Consider the following 16,839-nt stretch of genomic DNA (forward strand, 5'->3'; position numbering starts at 1 on the left):
ACTGACAGCTTATAAGCGTGACACTGTTACATTCTGATGACTGAGTGTACAAACTGCATTTTTAACAACAGCCAGATATTTGTGCTTAAAATACAGCTGTCCCATCTGTCTTGAGTACAGAAATAAATGTTTTATTCTCTCTGTTAGAATGACATCTTCCCTAAAGAGAGTACAATACATGCAGTACACCTAATGTAACATGCAACCAGTTTCTACCATCATATAATTACTGATTTAAACCAATTTGTTGAAACACTGACACAACCAAATATGCACAAATTGGCATACCTAATATTATGACATGATAATAATATATAAAGTACTCTTTCTTTGGGGTATTCTATTATTATATTGGTCATACTGTATGCTTTGGATGGGCATCATGTATGAGGTTAACTATAAGTGGTTCCTGTCTGTTTTGGCGTGTCTTTTTTTTGGCACCAACATCTACAGATAGTACTTTACTGTATCACATCACAATGTAGTTTTATACTTTCACTGATTTGACACATTAAATGGGAGGTACAAGCACGTCCCACATGGCCCTACCATTATCCAGCGTTTCCTGTCCTGCATTCACACTACAAACCGGAGCTAGCAGGAAAAACACAATCATAACAATTGTTCAGAGACGGAAGAAGACCATTACTAGTTTGGAAGCTGAATTATCAAAAACCAAGTGCCCAAGAGGGCAATAAAACACATTTGCAAATCTGAAAGCTTCTGTCCCTCCCCCCTGTGTAAATTCAATTGTGTCCCCACCAACCGAGAGCCTTTCCACATCTGCGTCCAAGACAAACACATAAAGAACATGAGCTGCGGAGGAGCGAGACCCCATGCCAAGCAGGCGGAGAAAAGTTCAGCTTGATCGCAGCTTGAAGTTCTCTTTAGCTGCCAGGGGTCTGGACCCTGGAAGAGGCTCTAGATGCTGAAAGCCGTTGGTGGTGAAGATCCTGCATGAACAGACTAGTGGGCGAAGAGCAATGCCTAAAGCAGCTGGGAAATAATCTTACAAAGAGCTGTGCAGCAATGCTCTTGGGTAAAGAAGCAGTGGTTTTACCAAACACTGGTGATTCAAGATAAGCAATAATAGTTTTAAAAATAACCCTCCTTTCAACAGGCAGCTGTAATTTCAATGCAAACAAGGAAATCTCTACACTCAGTAATATAATTTTGTAGGTTTATTCAGTCAGTGGAGCAGCATACTGTAAATTGGCACATGGCTTTATTTACAAATTTCCACTCATGGCTTGCATTCAGAACACAAGAGCTTGTGGGCTGCTAAAGCTTTGCTGCCGAGGCTCATCGGCTGAACCTTGCACCGATTTGGAAGCCGACTTTCAAGTATGAGCTGGGGCCAGCAGAGAAATAGTGAGACAGAGTGGGAGAGAGATAAAGAGCGAGAGCATATGAAGATACATAGCTGCACAGCATGCTAAGACAAACCAGAGCTCAGAGGCTGGCACTGCAGCAAGAGAAGAGGATTACAAAGTACAGCCAAGTAAATCACACTGGCTGAGGAGTAGCGTAAGCCCCTGGATAAACCGTGCAGACAGTAGACCTCCCTCTCTCATACATAGCCTTTCCTTTCTACTCAGCCATGGAAAACTGGCCCACCCATCTCATCCAAATACATACACTGTCTTTCTGCATGTGCTGGGGCTTTTCTCCAGCACGTGTCCAATTAAACACTCACCTGAGCATGTGGGCTGCGCTGAAGACCACATCAAACTCCCCGCCGTCGAGGCGTGCAGCTTTCTCTGCCATCTCCGCCGCTTCCAGCAGCCGTGACTCTTCCAACAAAAACTGACCTGGCAGGGCAGGAGAGAAAAGCAGCACTGTTAAAACACTGAGGGATCTCTACCAAAGCACAGAGGGATACACGGTCCAGAGGTGTTGGCTTTGGCCTATGAGGAGGGACAGCCTGGTCTGCCCCGGCAATAATATGCTGAAACACTAGACACGCGTGCAAAATACCATCACCCTTTGGCCATCTCTCAGACCCATTTGTTCAGATTAGTTGGCCTTGATAGATCTGTTTCTTTAAGATGAAAATGATTCTTGCAGGAGGTTTGTGTCTTATTACAGGCGTGGCTGCTTTTACAGTCAACCTCTCATGGGATGGGATTATCGGAGCCTGACAAGGCCGTGAACTAAGGCTGGATCTTTTTGGTAAGGGCCAGGTTTAGAGAGGAATTAATACCCTGTTGACTTTGGTTAGCCCCACTACTGTACCAGGATGCTAAACCACCAGGTGAACCCATGCATATTTTCCTTAATAAATGTGGATGAAACTGAAACCATTTGTACAAGCCTGAGGTGAGAGACAGACTTAAAATGAGACTTCAGACTATCACTGAGTGTATAACAGCTGCAGGTTACAAACACCTCAGCAGTTATCGAGGGTGAAAGATATTTCAAAACAAGTTAAAAAGGAAAGTCAGTCCCTGAATCAATTTCAGTGTCCTGGACTGCCCTGATGTAATTACGAAATATTTTACAGAGTCGGTCTATGTATACAGATGGTGAAACTGTTCATGTTCATTATGTGAGTGTGATTTTTAGGGGAATCGTAAAAGGTCTAGTTCAGAAAAGAACTTATTGGACAATGAGAAACCCAATATATGGTATTGGTTTTGAGTTTAGGGGTTACACTGTAATTATTGTCAATAGGGTTCTTATACTGTAAGGCAGGTTCATGAAGCTACCACTATCCTCCTCCAACCCCTTCAAGTGGATGCATCAATGTAAAAAAAAAAGTCCAGAAAATGTCCCAAAAAAGGAAAATGTGAAGTGGAAAAGGTCAGAGAGAAAAAGAAAAGAAAAACCTCAAAGCTGATGCTGCAAAATATTTTAATATATTTATTCAAAAATACTGATGCCACTACCATGCAAAATCCATTTAGCATGCTTAACTGTTGTAATATCATTAACAGTCCACTGCCAAATGAAGAGGAGTAGGAAAAAGTCTGGACAGATGAGCAGGTTGATTCCAGTGGAGAGCAGGGGCAAGAAGAGGAGGCCGCTGCAGAGGATGAGCGAAGGTGCATGACAACCTCCCAGCGGGTGATACTGCTAGCTCATGTAGTGACAGTGTTTAACAGTGGAGCTAAGCCAGAGGGGATTCATCATACTGAGGAGCCTGCCATTAATTATTATCTTCTCACCAACTAAGGTAGGACGTGCTATTCTATTCGCCGCTTAAAGCTGCAGTGCTATGCAGTTAAAAAATAAAAAAAGGTGTCAAGGCGTGAGTGTTATTATGGCTCAGTTGATTAGTCACTCTGGGTTTGCTCCAATTGTGTGCAGGCATGCTGCTTGTCACAGGCAGACAATAGCAGTGAATGGATGTTTTAATTGTGTCGGTGGCATGAAATCCTGACTCTTAAGCCTGATGTGTTTATTGCATCAGATCAGCTTACAACATAAATGTCCATTTCTAGATCAACATTAAGTTTTGGCTATATTGTGTCACAATGACAGCATTGCATTTTGTTACAGACTACATTCATAGGCTTATGTCATATATGTTTTATTTGTGAAGACATGGATTGTAGCAAAAGTGCACCAATACTCAGTTCTTGGCTATTTATTCATTTATTTACTATATTATTTTAAGAAACCCTCTAAGTATATCTATTGCTTTTTAATACCTGATATTGCTTTGTGCAAGTCTTTATTTTATATTTTTTGGTTTATGCAACGAAAGCGACGCTGCAATTGTCACGTTTCATAGTTCCATAAAATCAAAGAACAATAGGAGGAAATCATCCTCTCTTCTCACGATCCCCCAACACGTACAGACTGACATCATGCCTGATTGGAGGAAGAGATGGCAAAGGGGTCGGCCAACACTGTTGTCTGAACAACATGTGTGCCTTGAGTTCCTGCCTTTGTGCAGACAAGTGCAGCACGTATGTGTTAAATTGCCAAATTAAACGTTTGAAGAGATAAGAATGAAGTCAGGATATGGTAAAATGAAAGTAAAAAATATTACTACTTACCATAATGCATGTAACAGTTGCCTTTAGCGGGATCGAGTTGGATGGCCCTCAGGAAGTACCTCTCTGCTTCTGTTTTCTGCCCCTGAGAGGATTAAACACAGTGTCATTATTGTTTCAACTGCTCCTCGCCTACTCATTGTAAAAATACCACACTCAGCCAAACAGCCAAAATACCTTTGTGAATACCTAATGTCCCCCTTCAAACCGCAGACCTACTTTAACAGTAAATCTTAATAAATAGACATGAAACACATGTACCACCAGTGTTATTCTTTCAAGCTCATGTGTCGTGCTGTCATAGTACACACTGTCATGCTTGGCACAGCAGACCAGGCGGGGCAAAGGCTCATTCATTACGCACTTTTATCTGTTCAAATAACACTTCCAGAGCATAACCACAGATTGCCGGTGTGTGTGGCCCAACCGCTATGAAACAAGACAGAGAGTGGTAAAATGGAAATGGGGAAGTGGAGCAGGAGAGTGGAAAGGAAAGAAGAGTAAAGAGACAGAAAAAAAGAGAAATGGTCAGCAAACTCATATATCTATATGGATCTTTGTTGTTGTTTCAGCCTTTGGAGAGCTTGAATTAATCTATACTGGGAGGGTGAGGATAACACGATGAAGAGAAGCAACCCTGAAGCCCTGTGGACCTCAAGAACTCCCTTAAGTCTTTGACACATAACCAATCACAGCTCAAAGACAACAGAGCAGCTGGCCAATAGAGGTGCCAGCTGGGACTTTGACACATTCCTGTTCTCCGTTGGGCACCAGATGTCATCTGATCAACAATTAACAATGTGCACTCATCTATAAACGCAGATGTTTTAGCATTAGCAATGCAACAATTAGTGTGTGTTTCGCTCTAAAAGACTGCATGAATAATGCATAAAATAAAATAAGAAAAATGGAGATTTAACACGTCTATAAAAGCTTTAGATAAAATGCCAAATCATCAGAAAAAGATGGAGGAAGAATACATAAAGATTGCATAAGCCAGGAAAAATAATGTGCTTGAGCTCAGTTTGAAATAAAGCAAATTACTTCTGTTTAGTCAAATAGAATAGGCTCCCATCCAATCAGTACAGTCTAGTGTTAATGACTGTATACTTAGTCAAGCATATACATTTTGAGTGAACTGCAGATTCAATAAATACATAATTTTCTAATGTAAACATCTGAGTGTGGGTTCCCTTGATGCTGCGGAAAATCAAGCCTGTGCTAAGTATATGTTTAATAGAGATGATGGTGTCCAAGTAGCGATCACCGTTCCAGTCTGAAAAGCATCATCTTTGTGTATTTTTATACTCGTATTCACAGATGGAAGAATTTGTAAGTTTGAGGGCCAGCTGGTTTTATAATAACAGAGGCCTATGTCTGTTTGGTAAACCTCAGAATTAAGCTTTCACACACTGAAATGACTTGCAGTTGTGAATGGATAGAAGATTTGGATTATGACAAGTATGACCGTGGCCAGAATAAGCTATATGACGAACGAGGGTCAAACCTCAAAAAAGCAACAAGTTGCCCCTTTCTCATTACTCATCTCAAAGGAAATGTTATTACTGTTCTTATTAATCTCTAGAGAGGCAATTTGCTACACTACATGCTATATTACTTCACTGCTGGACCTCATAAACCTGGCAACTTTTCTTTCATCTGCAAATTTATGGATTATAAGTCATTTGGCTCATCTGTCAGCCTCTATGAATAATCAGGGTAACCGAATGAGTATTGGTGTTCAATTTTCCCTCTGTTAAGTCAACATTTTCACAATGCCTCTTTCCAACAGAAGTCACCTACCTCTCCTCATCTGAGATATAGCCCAATACTGTTTAGAACTGTGTGGGTTCTCTCCAAGTACTCCAGGTACTTGTGACTGTAAATTGCTTATAATTGTGAATGTAAGTATGAATGGCTGTGTGTCTCTACACACAATGTTAGCCTGGTGATTGACTGGTGACCTATCCTCTTTTTGATGTCCAATATTGCCGTTAATATTCCAGATTTCTGGCCATATAGAAAAACTACCAGACATATGTTTTAAATAGCCATATAATAGCCTACATTTAAACAGCAATAAAACACAAATGATCCAACAAATGTATTTTATTAAAGGAATGAACTCTTCACAAACTTTTCGAACTGAGCATATGGGCTACAACAATAAAATAAAACAAATAGCCTTGCTGTTGTTAATTTAAGGCAGCCAAGCGTGTAGCCTGCAGCTGCAGCTCCGTGAGTCTGCCTCCGACCAGGGCCGGTGAAAAGTTAAACCTCCTACTGATCAATTACATGTTATTTAATAGTGGAGCTCCAGGCTGATGCTCGCTGTGCTATGCTAGATGTAACGTTACCTGAGAGAAAACAGTAAGACTTTTCAGAGTCATATTAACTGCTGTTGAGCCAAAGCGCAGGACTGTTACTGGAGAATCTTTACTGCCTTAAAAGCAAAGGCAAAACCGAACTTTCACAAAATATACATTTATATTGAAGTTGTCTTGGTAACATACTATAGATTACACCATATCAGGGTATTCAATATGCTATTACTAAATATATTTATTGAACCAGCAATTGGCATATTTCTCATTGGACTTTTCGGCTGTTGATATTTTAATGTAAACCCTGAACTACTAAATGTAACACTCCCCTACTCTAGTGAGTGTTAATGGAAGGCATGTCACTCAACTAACATCAGGATCAATGGAACCAACTGCTTGCTTGCTGTCACTCCATTTACACATTTTGAGAAATGGCAACCTCTTTGTTGTTCTGAAAGTACCTTGAGGCCAACAAAATCAGGGGAGGATGGAGATACTGTCAATAGCAACGGGCCATCCCCTCTTCTACTTTCCGTGTGAGTACAATGCCCTCAGTTTTGTCACACATGCTGAGTTTATTGGTGCATACCTCACACCTCAAATCTCCTGATAACATTAGATAAACTGCAGATGTAGCTCTGGCTCTGTGAGGTGATTATGAATGAAGCCTGCCTCGTATTCCCTGAAGGAAATGACTAGTGGATGACCGAATCCAATATCGTAAGCCATGCCGCGGCCATGTCCATCTTTGACCTGTGGTGTATACACGGAACCCGAAACACATCCTGATCCCCCGGAGCGCCAGCGGAGGTGTTCAGGGGTCGGCACAGCAGGGGGGTGATACTGATCTGTGTGATTAACTCTGCCTTCCTCCCCTATTTTGTCCTTCTTTTGTCCACAAATCACAGTGACTCTTTGCTCTTTGCGCCTCAGCTAGCAGCTCAGCTCCATCGCCCTCCCCTCACCCTTCTCTGACCCTGCTGCCAAGCCTTATCTTGCAGTCTCTCCGCCTCTCCCGCAGGGACCTGAACCTCGAAAACCCCTGACAGTATCTAAAGCATCTTCATCACTCATAGTTCTGCCGCAGGGAGCACAGAGATAGGGGGATGATAGAGGCGGGGGCAGGTGGGCTGGACAACCTTCAGAAGTGGTTTTGATCATGCTTAAATGCTGTTGTCATCGGGGACAGAGGCTATAGCCACAAGAGAAACAGCATACATAAAAGGGTATAACTCAAAGTCATGGGTAAAAACTTTCTGACACATTTCAATAAAGAATCTACTGTCTTTTAAAATTTCCGCATGGATGAAGAGGCTCTAAGTCCGTCCTAACAACTGACTCCACCTCTCTGATGGCATTATTTGGACTCAAAGGATCACGCAAGCTCAAAACCTTTCTTCCATCCATCATGGTCAGAGATCTAGAGAGATGTATCCCTGCAGGTTCGAACTCTACTTTCCTCCAAAATCAATAACACTTTCTTAAATAAAATGAGTTTCTCTTCACGGCCCACTGAATTCTTCCCCCCCGAGTCCACTTCACTAAGTCTTTCTGCTCTCCTCTAAAGAATTGTGTTACTCCCCTACACTGTCCTTGCTGACAGAATTTGGGTTCAGATGGTTTTTGAGGTCCAGAGGCGTTTGTGCAGAGAGGAATTCATGTCAGTTTAACAAGCGACTTTTAGCTGTGATGTCGGCTGAACTATTCTTAAAGCTGGCATTCAGTTGGAGTACAGATGGGAAAATCAATCTAGTATGGTGCTACAGTTTTATCCACTTTTAGACACACAAAATGAACTGTAAGACTTCACAGAGGATACACTATGGTAATGGTGTTATTGCATGACCCCCATGAGAAAGAAACAAGACTGATATCAGATTAAGAGCTAACTGTTAACTGCTGATATGAAAAATAGGGGGTTTCCAGCCAGTTCAGATCAAATGACGTGCTTGTGAAATTCCTCCCCCCGTATCAGTTTTGATACACACTATGTCATAATTTTGGAAAGATTCAAAATGAAAAGAACTTGAAAAGAACTCTGTTTCCATGCGGGAAATGAGAGGGGACGGAGCCAGGAAGAGTCTAGTCTTTCTGTGGAAATCCAGATCCCACTGCTCTGGGTTTTTTGAACACAATTACGTCCTTTCATTAGGGCCCAGACTGTGGGAGAGAGGGGTGTCAGCTGAAGAGAAGCCTCCACCCTTCTTTTAGCCTTCTGTGCAACTCTTCCTCTAATTTGTTTATTTCTGCGCTGACAGTCCAATTCAGCTCTAACTGCTCCTCCGAGGCCGGCTCCATTCCAATAACGCCTATCTAGAGGTGATCTGTAACTGATGACTGAATGATATGACCTAACCACAGGACCATCTCCTCGTGCCCTGAGACCCTTTCACATAGATGGCTTTGTCTTAGCTTATCGAAACACAGGTCAGCTGTGTGACCCTTAAACGATATTATCTTTGTTGACCTAGAAAAAGCGTTTGGATTTAATTTCTTTCTCTATATTTCACTTTGCAAACATGCCAAATGCCTGATCTGTTATGCTTCTGTTGATCCAAAGCAGCTTGTTGTGCTACTTTTTTAAGATTTAGACAAGGAATTAAGCAGAAAGTTGAATAAAAAAAGTAGCCACGAAAATACTTTTAATCAGGAAATTATTTTTCCATGACAGGAACATCTTGAGAAACTCAAAGTGATCATTTTTTTTCTCCCTCACTTTCACACTATTGATTAACTGTGGAAACTTCAGGGGAATATTGCAACCATCAGAAATGCACTAGACAGGACTGATCAAAAGCCAGAGGAGATGAAAGAGAGAGCGTAATGAAAAGACCCAAGAGAGGACAGGTAGAGAATAAAAATTGGTTCAGGGATACAAAAAGTTAGAGGATTTGAGGTCAGGCATGTCAGCAAGTCAGGCTTTAGATCAGAAGTCGATGCAGAGGTTAATTCAGCAGACCAGCAGAAATAGCTTTGATAAGGACGTGACTGACTAACAGCATTCCTGCACAGTGCACACACATTAATGAGCAAGGAACTTAAGCACTGAACCAAACAGGAAGAATTGCTGTTAGCTAGTGATATAGTTGAAAACATTTAATCTAGTTGACTGTATGAGTTTGATGCTGGGTCTTAATCCTTACCTTCACAACATTTGCTGGCCACGAGTGGCAATTACATAATACTGGATGCTAAATTAGATGCTACAACATAATGTTAGATTTTTAAAATAAAGAATTTGTAATTTATTCTCTCAAAAGCAACATATTCATGCTTTAAAGAAAAATCACGAGAAGAGAGGACACGAAAGAATGAAGTCTTACCGTCATAGCCAGGAGTTTGCCATAGGTGAGATGTGCAGGAATGTGGTCCGGCTTGGCTCGCAGGGACTCTTGGTACCAGTGTTCAGCTTCAGTCAGCTTGTTTAGTCTCATGTAGGCCTCTCCTGTGAGAGCAAAATTAGGATTCAAGTCAGGGGTCAAGCTGTCAGAGGTTAAGAAATTGCACATCTGCCGACTGTTCTGCTGAGGATGACAGAGTGGTGGTAAGGCCAGAAACTAGCCAAATCTATATTTATATATTTTTCACTTGTATGATAATATCTGGCACTGAAATAAGAAACTGCAGGTTAGCCTTTGTTAAAAATGCAATGTTCATACTAAATACTAAATGTCTACCTTCCGTATTTTTCACAACAGCGTTTCAAGAAGTTTTTATTTCTTAAAAAAAACCCCCAAAAAACACTACAGTTCAGTGGGTGGCTTAAACAACTATATAATAATATCACTTAGTCTATAACACTCTCTCAATCTCCCTCATCTGTCAGACATCATTTGATACCTCCCCCACCACCAAATCTGACCCTCTGCCTGCTAGCACCTGTAAAAACAATGACCTGTTTCAAAGCCATCCAATAACACCTGTATTATTGCAAGAATTTGACAACATCGGCTGGTAATTGGACACAACACAGTTCAAATCAACATCCTAACATATCTTGGGGAACTGACTGAATGCGTCACAGGTGTTAAAATTTCACTACTTAATTTCATGAACTGGACAAGTTGTTTAGACTAGAGCTGACTGGGGGACTTTGTTTTTTTTTTTGGGGGGGGGGGGGGGGGGGGATTAGGGTCAATCACTTCCCTGATAAGAAAATGTGATAAGCAACAGGTGACACACTAACACCCTCTTTGAATGTGCGGTAACACGATGTAATGATACCTCTTAACACACAGGCATGTAAAAAACACCATATTTAAGATATAACCTCATTTTAAACAGCTTGAGGCTTAAGACCTTTTCCCTGGGATGTAAAGTAATCCATGAGAATGTATTTTCAAGATGATATCCGCAAGTACAACCTTACATATCAGATGCAAGAGTTGGAAATCTGTGGTATGGTATTGGAACTTCATAATCAGAAAATGTCATCAACAACCAGAGCAAAGTAATGGATTATAGCATATCAAAATATCAAAATGTACCTGCTCATATCCATATTGAAGCTTTTGTATTATCATAGCTTTTCAAAGACATTTTTAAAATATGGAAAAAATATTTCCAGAACAAAACCTTGATAGCACTGGAGGGTAATATAACTTTCTTAATGTGTTTACAGACAGGATTATCTGGATTTCAGAGGTAAAACACATTTTTTAAATGTAATACAGCTGTATTATACTGTAGCTCCATTTTGATATGACCTCTTCACTTGTTGATGTGGCTAAAGGCAGCCAAAATATTTTTCTCGCCTTCCTGGCAGCAGACCGCTGTATGAGATTAGCACAAACATCAACGTGCAATTAGAAGTGACATCGAATCCAAGGAGCTGAAAACCAGCTCCTTGGAGTGGAACATTCCTCAGCCCACCAGAGGGTGTTGGAGTGAGACCAGCAGGGCGCAGATTACCACCCAGGTCTGCGTCTGATGAAAGGTTCTGCTCCTTGGCGTCTGACAAACAGCATGAGAGCAGCGCAGTGAGAGAAACTGGAAATAGATATGAGCAGGTGTGCCAAATGTGCAAATTCAGTTCAGCGAGGAAACAACGTTAAGCTGCAGGAATCACACATCTCTGGCTTCGTGCCTCAATTACAGATGCTGTGCTGCTCCTTAACGGTGACTGGAGTTTTCATCAACAGTTTGACATAATCTCAGTAGCTCTGTCAAATTGCATTTTGCCAACGTCCATGGCACTACCAAGTCTGGATTACAGACGTCCAAGATTTCAAGAATGTGCACGTGTGAGGGTGAGAGGGAAAGCAGGAGGGAGACAAGAAAAAGAAAAAGCGCTGAGAGAAACTATAATGAGCCTGCAGCAGCTGTTCTGCAGCTGTAATCGAACGAGATGGGTTGTTCTGGTAGTGAAAAGCAAATTAATTCTGTTTAACATGCTATTTAAAATCTTACTAAGGTTTGGTCATAACAGCATAAAACCTAATTATATCTGTCACAAAATCAAATTAGCTTAATGTCTATCTGGCTCTAGTTTTACTGGGTTGTTTCTTTCAGTATTTAAGAACCAGAAAGTTAATGAGTGTAACCTTGTTTTCATCATCATATTTATCACGTAAGGGCTTAAAGTAAGTCCCAGCTTTAGGATTCACGACTGGAAATTGGAACGTAGAGTTAACATCTTCTGAATTGCGACAGCATTTGTCATACCAAATGTTTAACCTTCTGTTTTCTATATATTTAAATGGTTACTCATTAAGGAACAAAGGACTATAGTCAAAAGCAATTATTCTGTTGGTTTTGTTACAGCTTTTAAGCTCACAAGTGGTTTTGCCTTTGTTTCTGTGGCACATCCTGAAAAGTCAGGGATGCAAAAACTACAAGCCCTGGGCTAATGGATTTCCTGGGCTTGCTTGTGATTACTCATTTCTGATGAGTAATTGCTAACGCTGGTTCTGTTAGACTCTGCTTATCCAGAATATACTTGTCTTAAAGGGCGCAAATAACAAAAAACTGCAAAAATGCATGATATATAGCAGGATATTTCTCCGAAATACTCCCAAAAATAACCTTTTACCCTTGTTTCCGCTATCTGTTATTTCACATGAAAAAAACAACAACAGCTTTTATGCTTCAAGTGAGGAATCAAAAGCAGCTCTTACCCATCATGTTGTAGAGACTCTGTGGTGCAAATTGTCTTGGCATTTTCTGTATTGCTTCTTTAAACACGGAGAGGGCCTCCTGTGAATGCAGCAAATAAAAAAAAGAAGGTGGGGGATGTTTGCATTAGAGACTGGAGAGACCCCGTCAGAGAGACTGGCGCTAGGGTAACTAGTCATTCCTCCCCTGCAGCCGGGGCCCTGACACAGTGAATACATAGCGTGGAATTGGGGGTCGCTGGGAGGCTGGTTCATACAGAGCCAAGCAGAAAGGGTCTATCCTCAGTGTCACGGCTGTTAAGACGACTACAGCAATGTCACATATGCACTCTAGCATGCATAGAGAGTAGGTCCAGCGATTCACCTCAGAGCTCCTCACATTTTAAATGGTAGAAGGAGCTGGAAGTACTTTATTGCTGAGACGAATGCTCCAGTGAGAGGTCGGAGGAAGTGGGACACTCTCTCTAGCATGCAACAATTTTTAAAAGCCTTTATTGAATCTGCAGTGCTACTGCTTCATTCCTGATTGAATCAGCAGCATCGGTGCTTGTGTACAATATAAATGTGCAGCACTGGAAAAACAGTCACTTTAGCCAGCACTGTAGGTCTTTAGGGGCATGAAAGAGAGTGAATTTGTTAGAAACAGCCTGAGGATTATCTGCACAAAACATTGTGTCCCCTATGACGGAAGCAATTTTGGAACATGTCCATAAAAAACTGAGCATTTTCTCAGTGTCCCCAAAAGGCTCCTTTGGCAACTGCCTGCATTTTATCTCAATTCACCATGGTTTAATATTTCCAGCATGTACTCTATGTGAAGGAGCACTTCTTGGAATTTCATTATAGTGTGTGATGTGTGTTGTGTGTTGTGTCTCTTGTACAAAATATGCCAGGAGATAGGTATATATTTGTGCATATACAATGTATATAGTACATGCAATCTGGATATTTTATATTTTATATGTTAGGTGGCCAAAATATACATTATAAAGTTATTAACAACTACATTTTGAATGAATGTCATCTTAACTTTTTGCTTGGTGATTTTTTTTTCTTTTTCTTATTCTTTTCTTTTTCTTTTATGAGCTATCATCCACCATGGATAAATGCCATATTAACTTTCACATTGAATTCCAAACTTTATCACTAAGAATACACACGCAAGTTATTCCAGATATTCAACATTGAGCCAATAACTAGCAGAGCTAAGTCTAAGATGCGCATTTTGTCTGGTAAAATGATGTTTAAATGAACACAGTGTGATGCTTTGGATCTTTGCTGTCAATTGAAAGCTGCTATTTGTTTGCCCAGATGCTAAAACATTTTCAAACATAAATGCATCTCTTAGGATTTTCAGGAAAATGTGGAATATATTTTTCATTTGGGATCATTACCTCCTGATGTCCCTGCTCGTGGAGCTGCTTGCCCAGATTGTACAGGCAGCTGGTGACTGAGCTCTTGTGGGCGTGGGGGTCCTTCAGGTTCTCATCTGGGATATCAGCGCAGGTTAGAAAAGTGCGCTTGGACTCATCTAGGCGACCCTGATTCATTAGGATGATGCCTGTGTTCAAGTAGGCCGCTGTAGGGAAAACAAAAAAAGAAAGCACAGAGCATGGCATTAGTACCGGCGGAGCACTTGAACTCAGTAATAATGTTGAATGATACATCTGCAGACAGAGTGCGGCCATTATAACCTGACTCTTCTTATCATTACCACAACTCCCACGCCTCAACCTTCTCCTTGAGTGCTATTTTTCAGTTTTGTATTTACAGTAGTATTCAATCTTCATGTACGTCGTAAGTAGAGGGTTGGCGCTCTTAGCAGAATCCTTGACACTGCTAGGATTCTTGGGGAGCTTCCTCAAAGAGCAGAGGTATTTCCATAAAGTGTAATCATTTGCTGTAAATGGGCAAATGTGTCTTTAACTGAACTGAAGTCATGTAGAGCAATGGTGCTGACAAGTTGAGTAATGGCCATTTTGCTTTGAGACACACCTTAGGGGAGGAACAATGAACCACCGTGGTTCCGTGGATCTTTTTCATGCTGTATGTTTGACCTTCGCATGCATCCTTTGGGATACATTGGAGGCTTGTTAAACTTTTTCATGAGTGGTCGAAGACAACATCTAATAGTCAATATGTAGCTGAAGAGTAATTAGTCTCTGTGGACCTTCCTCTCTAAACAACTCCCTATCAAGTCTGGCTGTTGGAATAAATTAACTTCATACAGCAAATCAATCTGGAAGGCTTCTCTGTAGGGTGTTGCTGTATAATCGAGTAATAGCGTTTTTGGGGGGAGAGGGGTTAGAATCAAATTCCCTTTTTTTCACGGCTTCCTCTCCTGTCCTTGGAATTTCTTATCTCAAAAAATGACATTATTTTATTCCACATCCTAACACATCGCAGTCTTATCTATCCTGCAGGGTATTGCACTCTATGGTCAATATCTAGACTGTTTTCCATTGCACCGAAAAGGGGACAGATAAAGAAAACCACAGATAGACAAAAGCAAGTCTTTTTCACCAGCCTTCCAAACTGATTGTTTTGTGCACTGTATGCATAAAATGTGACTGGAACCAAATAGGACTTTATCACATTCAGGATAACTCTGCATAATTAATAAAACAGGCTACAGTTTGTGTGACTTAGCTCCCATTAGGCCGTGAGTAATGGTGTAACCTTGAAAAACACTGTCACATTCTCGTTCTGCCTTCAATGTGTCTGCTGCTTAGGGTAATTAATTAACCTTGTTATCGGCTATAACAGATTGGGTAATTGCACGCTGAATGGAAATTCTCTAGTCTAACCAGGATCTTGATTGGGTCTTTAATTAATCCGGGGAAGAAAGGAAGAGATGTTTAAGATTTTCTGTTTATCTGTCATTGACTGATGCCTAGAACAATGGGGAGCTAATTTATTGCATGATCAGGTAAGATTGTGAGCAATTTGTTCTAATCAGGGAAGGAACCTGCTGAAGATGGCAGTGTACGGAAATGTAATTGCAGGGAAAGCAGCAAAAAATGTAGTGGATTGGAAGGAGAGGAAGAGACGAATAAGAAGGTGTAGGTGGTTTTAGGAAAAAAATGGGTGTGATGTCCTGAATTCAGAATGAATGACATCATGCAGTTGCTTGATCTGTTGACATGACTTAGCTTTGAAAGCTAGTCTGAATGTTTAAATAAACCATATACCCACTGACCTTTGCCACCTATTCCTCTCCCTTCACATAACCACAGCATGTGCTCAATGTTGCCTGGACACAGCACAGCCGCAACCACAAGAGCTGGAGATTGTCAATAAAAAGAACTGTACTTACAAGCCAGAGTTGGCCGACTCCCAATGGCCAGCTTATAGTAGTGGAGTGCCTCTGAGAACTTGTTGCTCTCCTGTAGCAGCAAACCGCTGGAACAGACAAAAGGAATGACGGATCAGAAGGATAGAGCTTCAAAACTCAAAAGCAGAGGTATTTAAAGTTAAACGCCTCTGTTAGGATAAGACAAAAATACAAGCAGGTGAAAAAGAGGAGGAGATATATTTAGATCTTAGCGAACCACAGACATTTGAGCGCACTGTGATTATTGGCTGTGGATGCTTTGTGTGCCCCCTCAGGCTAATACAGCATCATTAATATTGCTGTCAGAAAGAAAGCACTCTGGGGAATACAAGGCGAGGCGGCACTTCCTCTGAGAGAACAGATCTGATCAATGGACACAAGCGTGCACAAAGAGAGCTCCTCCACATGTTCATGCACACTCAATTGAGACAAGGCATTTGTTAGGACACAATTTACAGAAAACCAAGTATTTAAGCACAAAGGACATTTCAAAGCCTTATGGACAACCATTAATGACAACCAAATAATCACCAACACACACAATGATAAAACACAAACTCACAGGTTATACAGCATGTCAGCCATGTTGCTGCGGTAATAGAGGGCATTTCTGTACGCCTGCTCAGCCTCCTCCATCTTGCCCTGGCTCTTTAGGACATTTCCAAGGTTGCCCCATGCTGATAGATCCCAAAAGAAAAAGGTTAAGTAAAATGAATAACAATAAAAAACTATTTTAAAAAGAATCTTAAACAGCTCTTAAATTAAAGCAGCAGGAGTGAAATGTCTGTGGCAAGTCATAATTTTCTATTGTTATTCACAGCCACTCACTGCCATGAGTTCAGTGTTTTTAACCTCTATGGAGGATGTTGCTCGGCTGATGCAGCTGGTGTGCTAAGACAGTATGAGTAAAGAGAGATGACACACCAGGGGAGCTTTGTGCCAAAACCACCACTTGTTCCTATGAGAGTGTGTATGAAAAGGAGACCACCACGGTGCTTTTGCACAGATAATGACATTAGCGTTGAATGGCACAGTGCAGTAACTGACAGATGAAATAAGGGTGCTAA

The 16,839-nt window shown here is 41.1% G+C and overlaps 1 protein-coding gene across 1 annotated transcript in view; it reads right to left on the reverse strand.

Moving 5' to 3' along the window:
* tmtc2b (transmembrane O-mannosyltransferase targeting cadherins 2b) overlaps positions 1-16,839 on the reverse strand; it is a 91,412-nt gene that overhangs the window by 10,535 nt on the left and 64,038 nt on the right. Inside the window, exons 4-10 of the mRNA XM_062421238.1 lie at positions 16,335-16,449; positions 15,755-15,840; positions 13,833-14,017; positions 12,442-12,520; positions 9,649-9,770; positions 4,005-4,086; positions 1,697-1,811 (exon numbers count right to left, since the gene is read on the reverse strand). Of these exons, the coding sequence (XP_062277222.1) occupies positions 1,697-1,811; positions 4,005-4,086; positions 9,649-9,770; positions 12,442-12,520; positions 13,833-14,017; positions 15,755-15,840; positions 16,335-16,449 (784 nt within the window). The remainder of the gene's footprint in view (positions 1-1,696; positions 1,812-4,004; positions 4,087-9,648; positions 9,771-12,441; positions 12,521-13,832; positions 14,018-15,754; positions 15,841-16,334; positions 16,450-16,839) is intronic.

Source organism: Scomber scombrus, chromosome 6, assembly GCF_963691925.1.
Source record: "Scomber scombrus chromosome 6, fScoSco1.1, whole genome shotgun sequence".
NCBI classification, from domain to species: domain Eukaryota; kingdom Metazoa; phylum Chordata; class Actinopteri; order Scombriformes; family Scombridae; genus Scomber; species Scomber scombrus.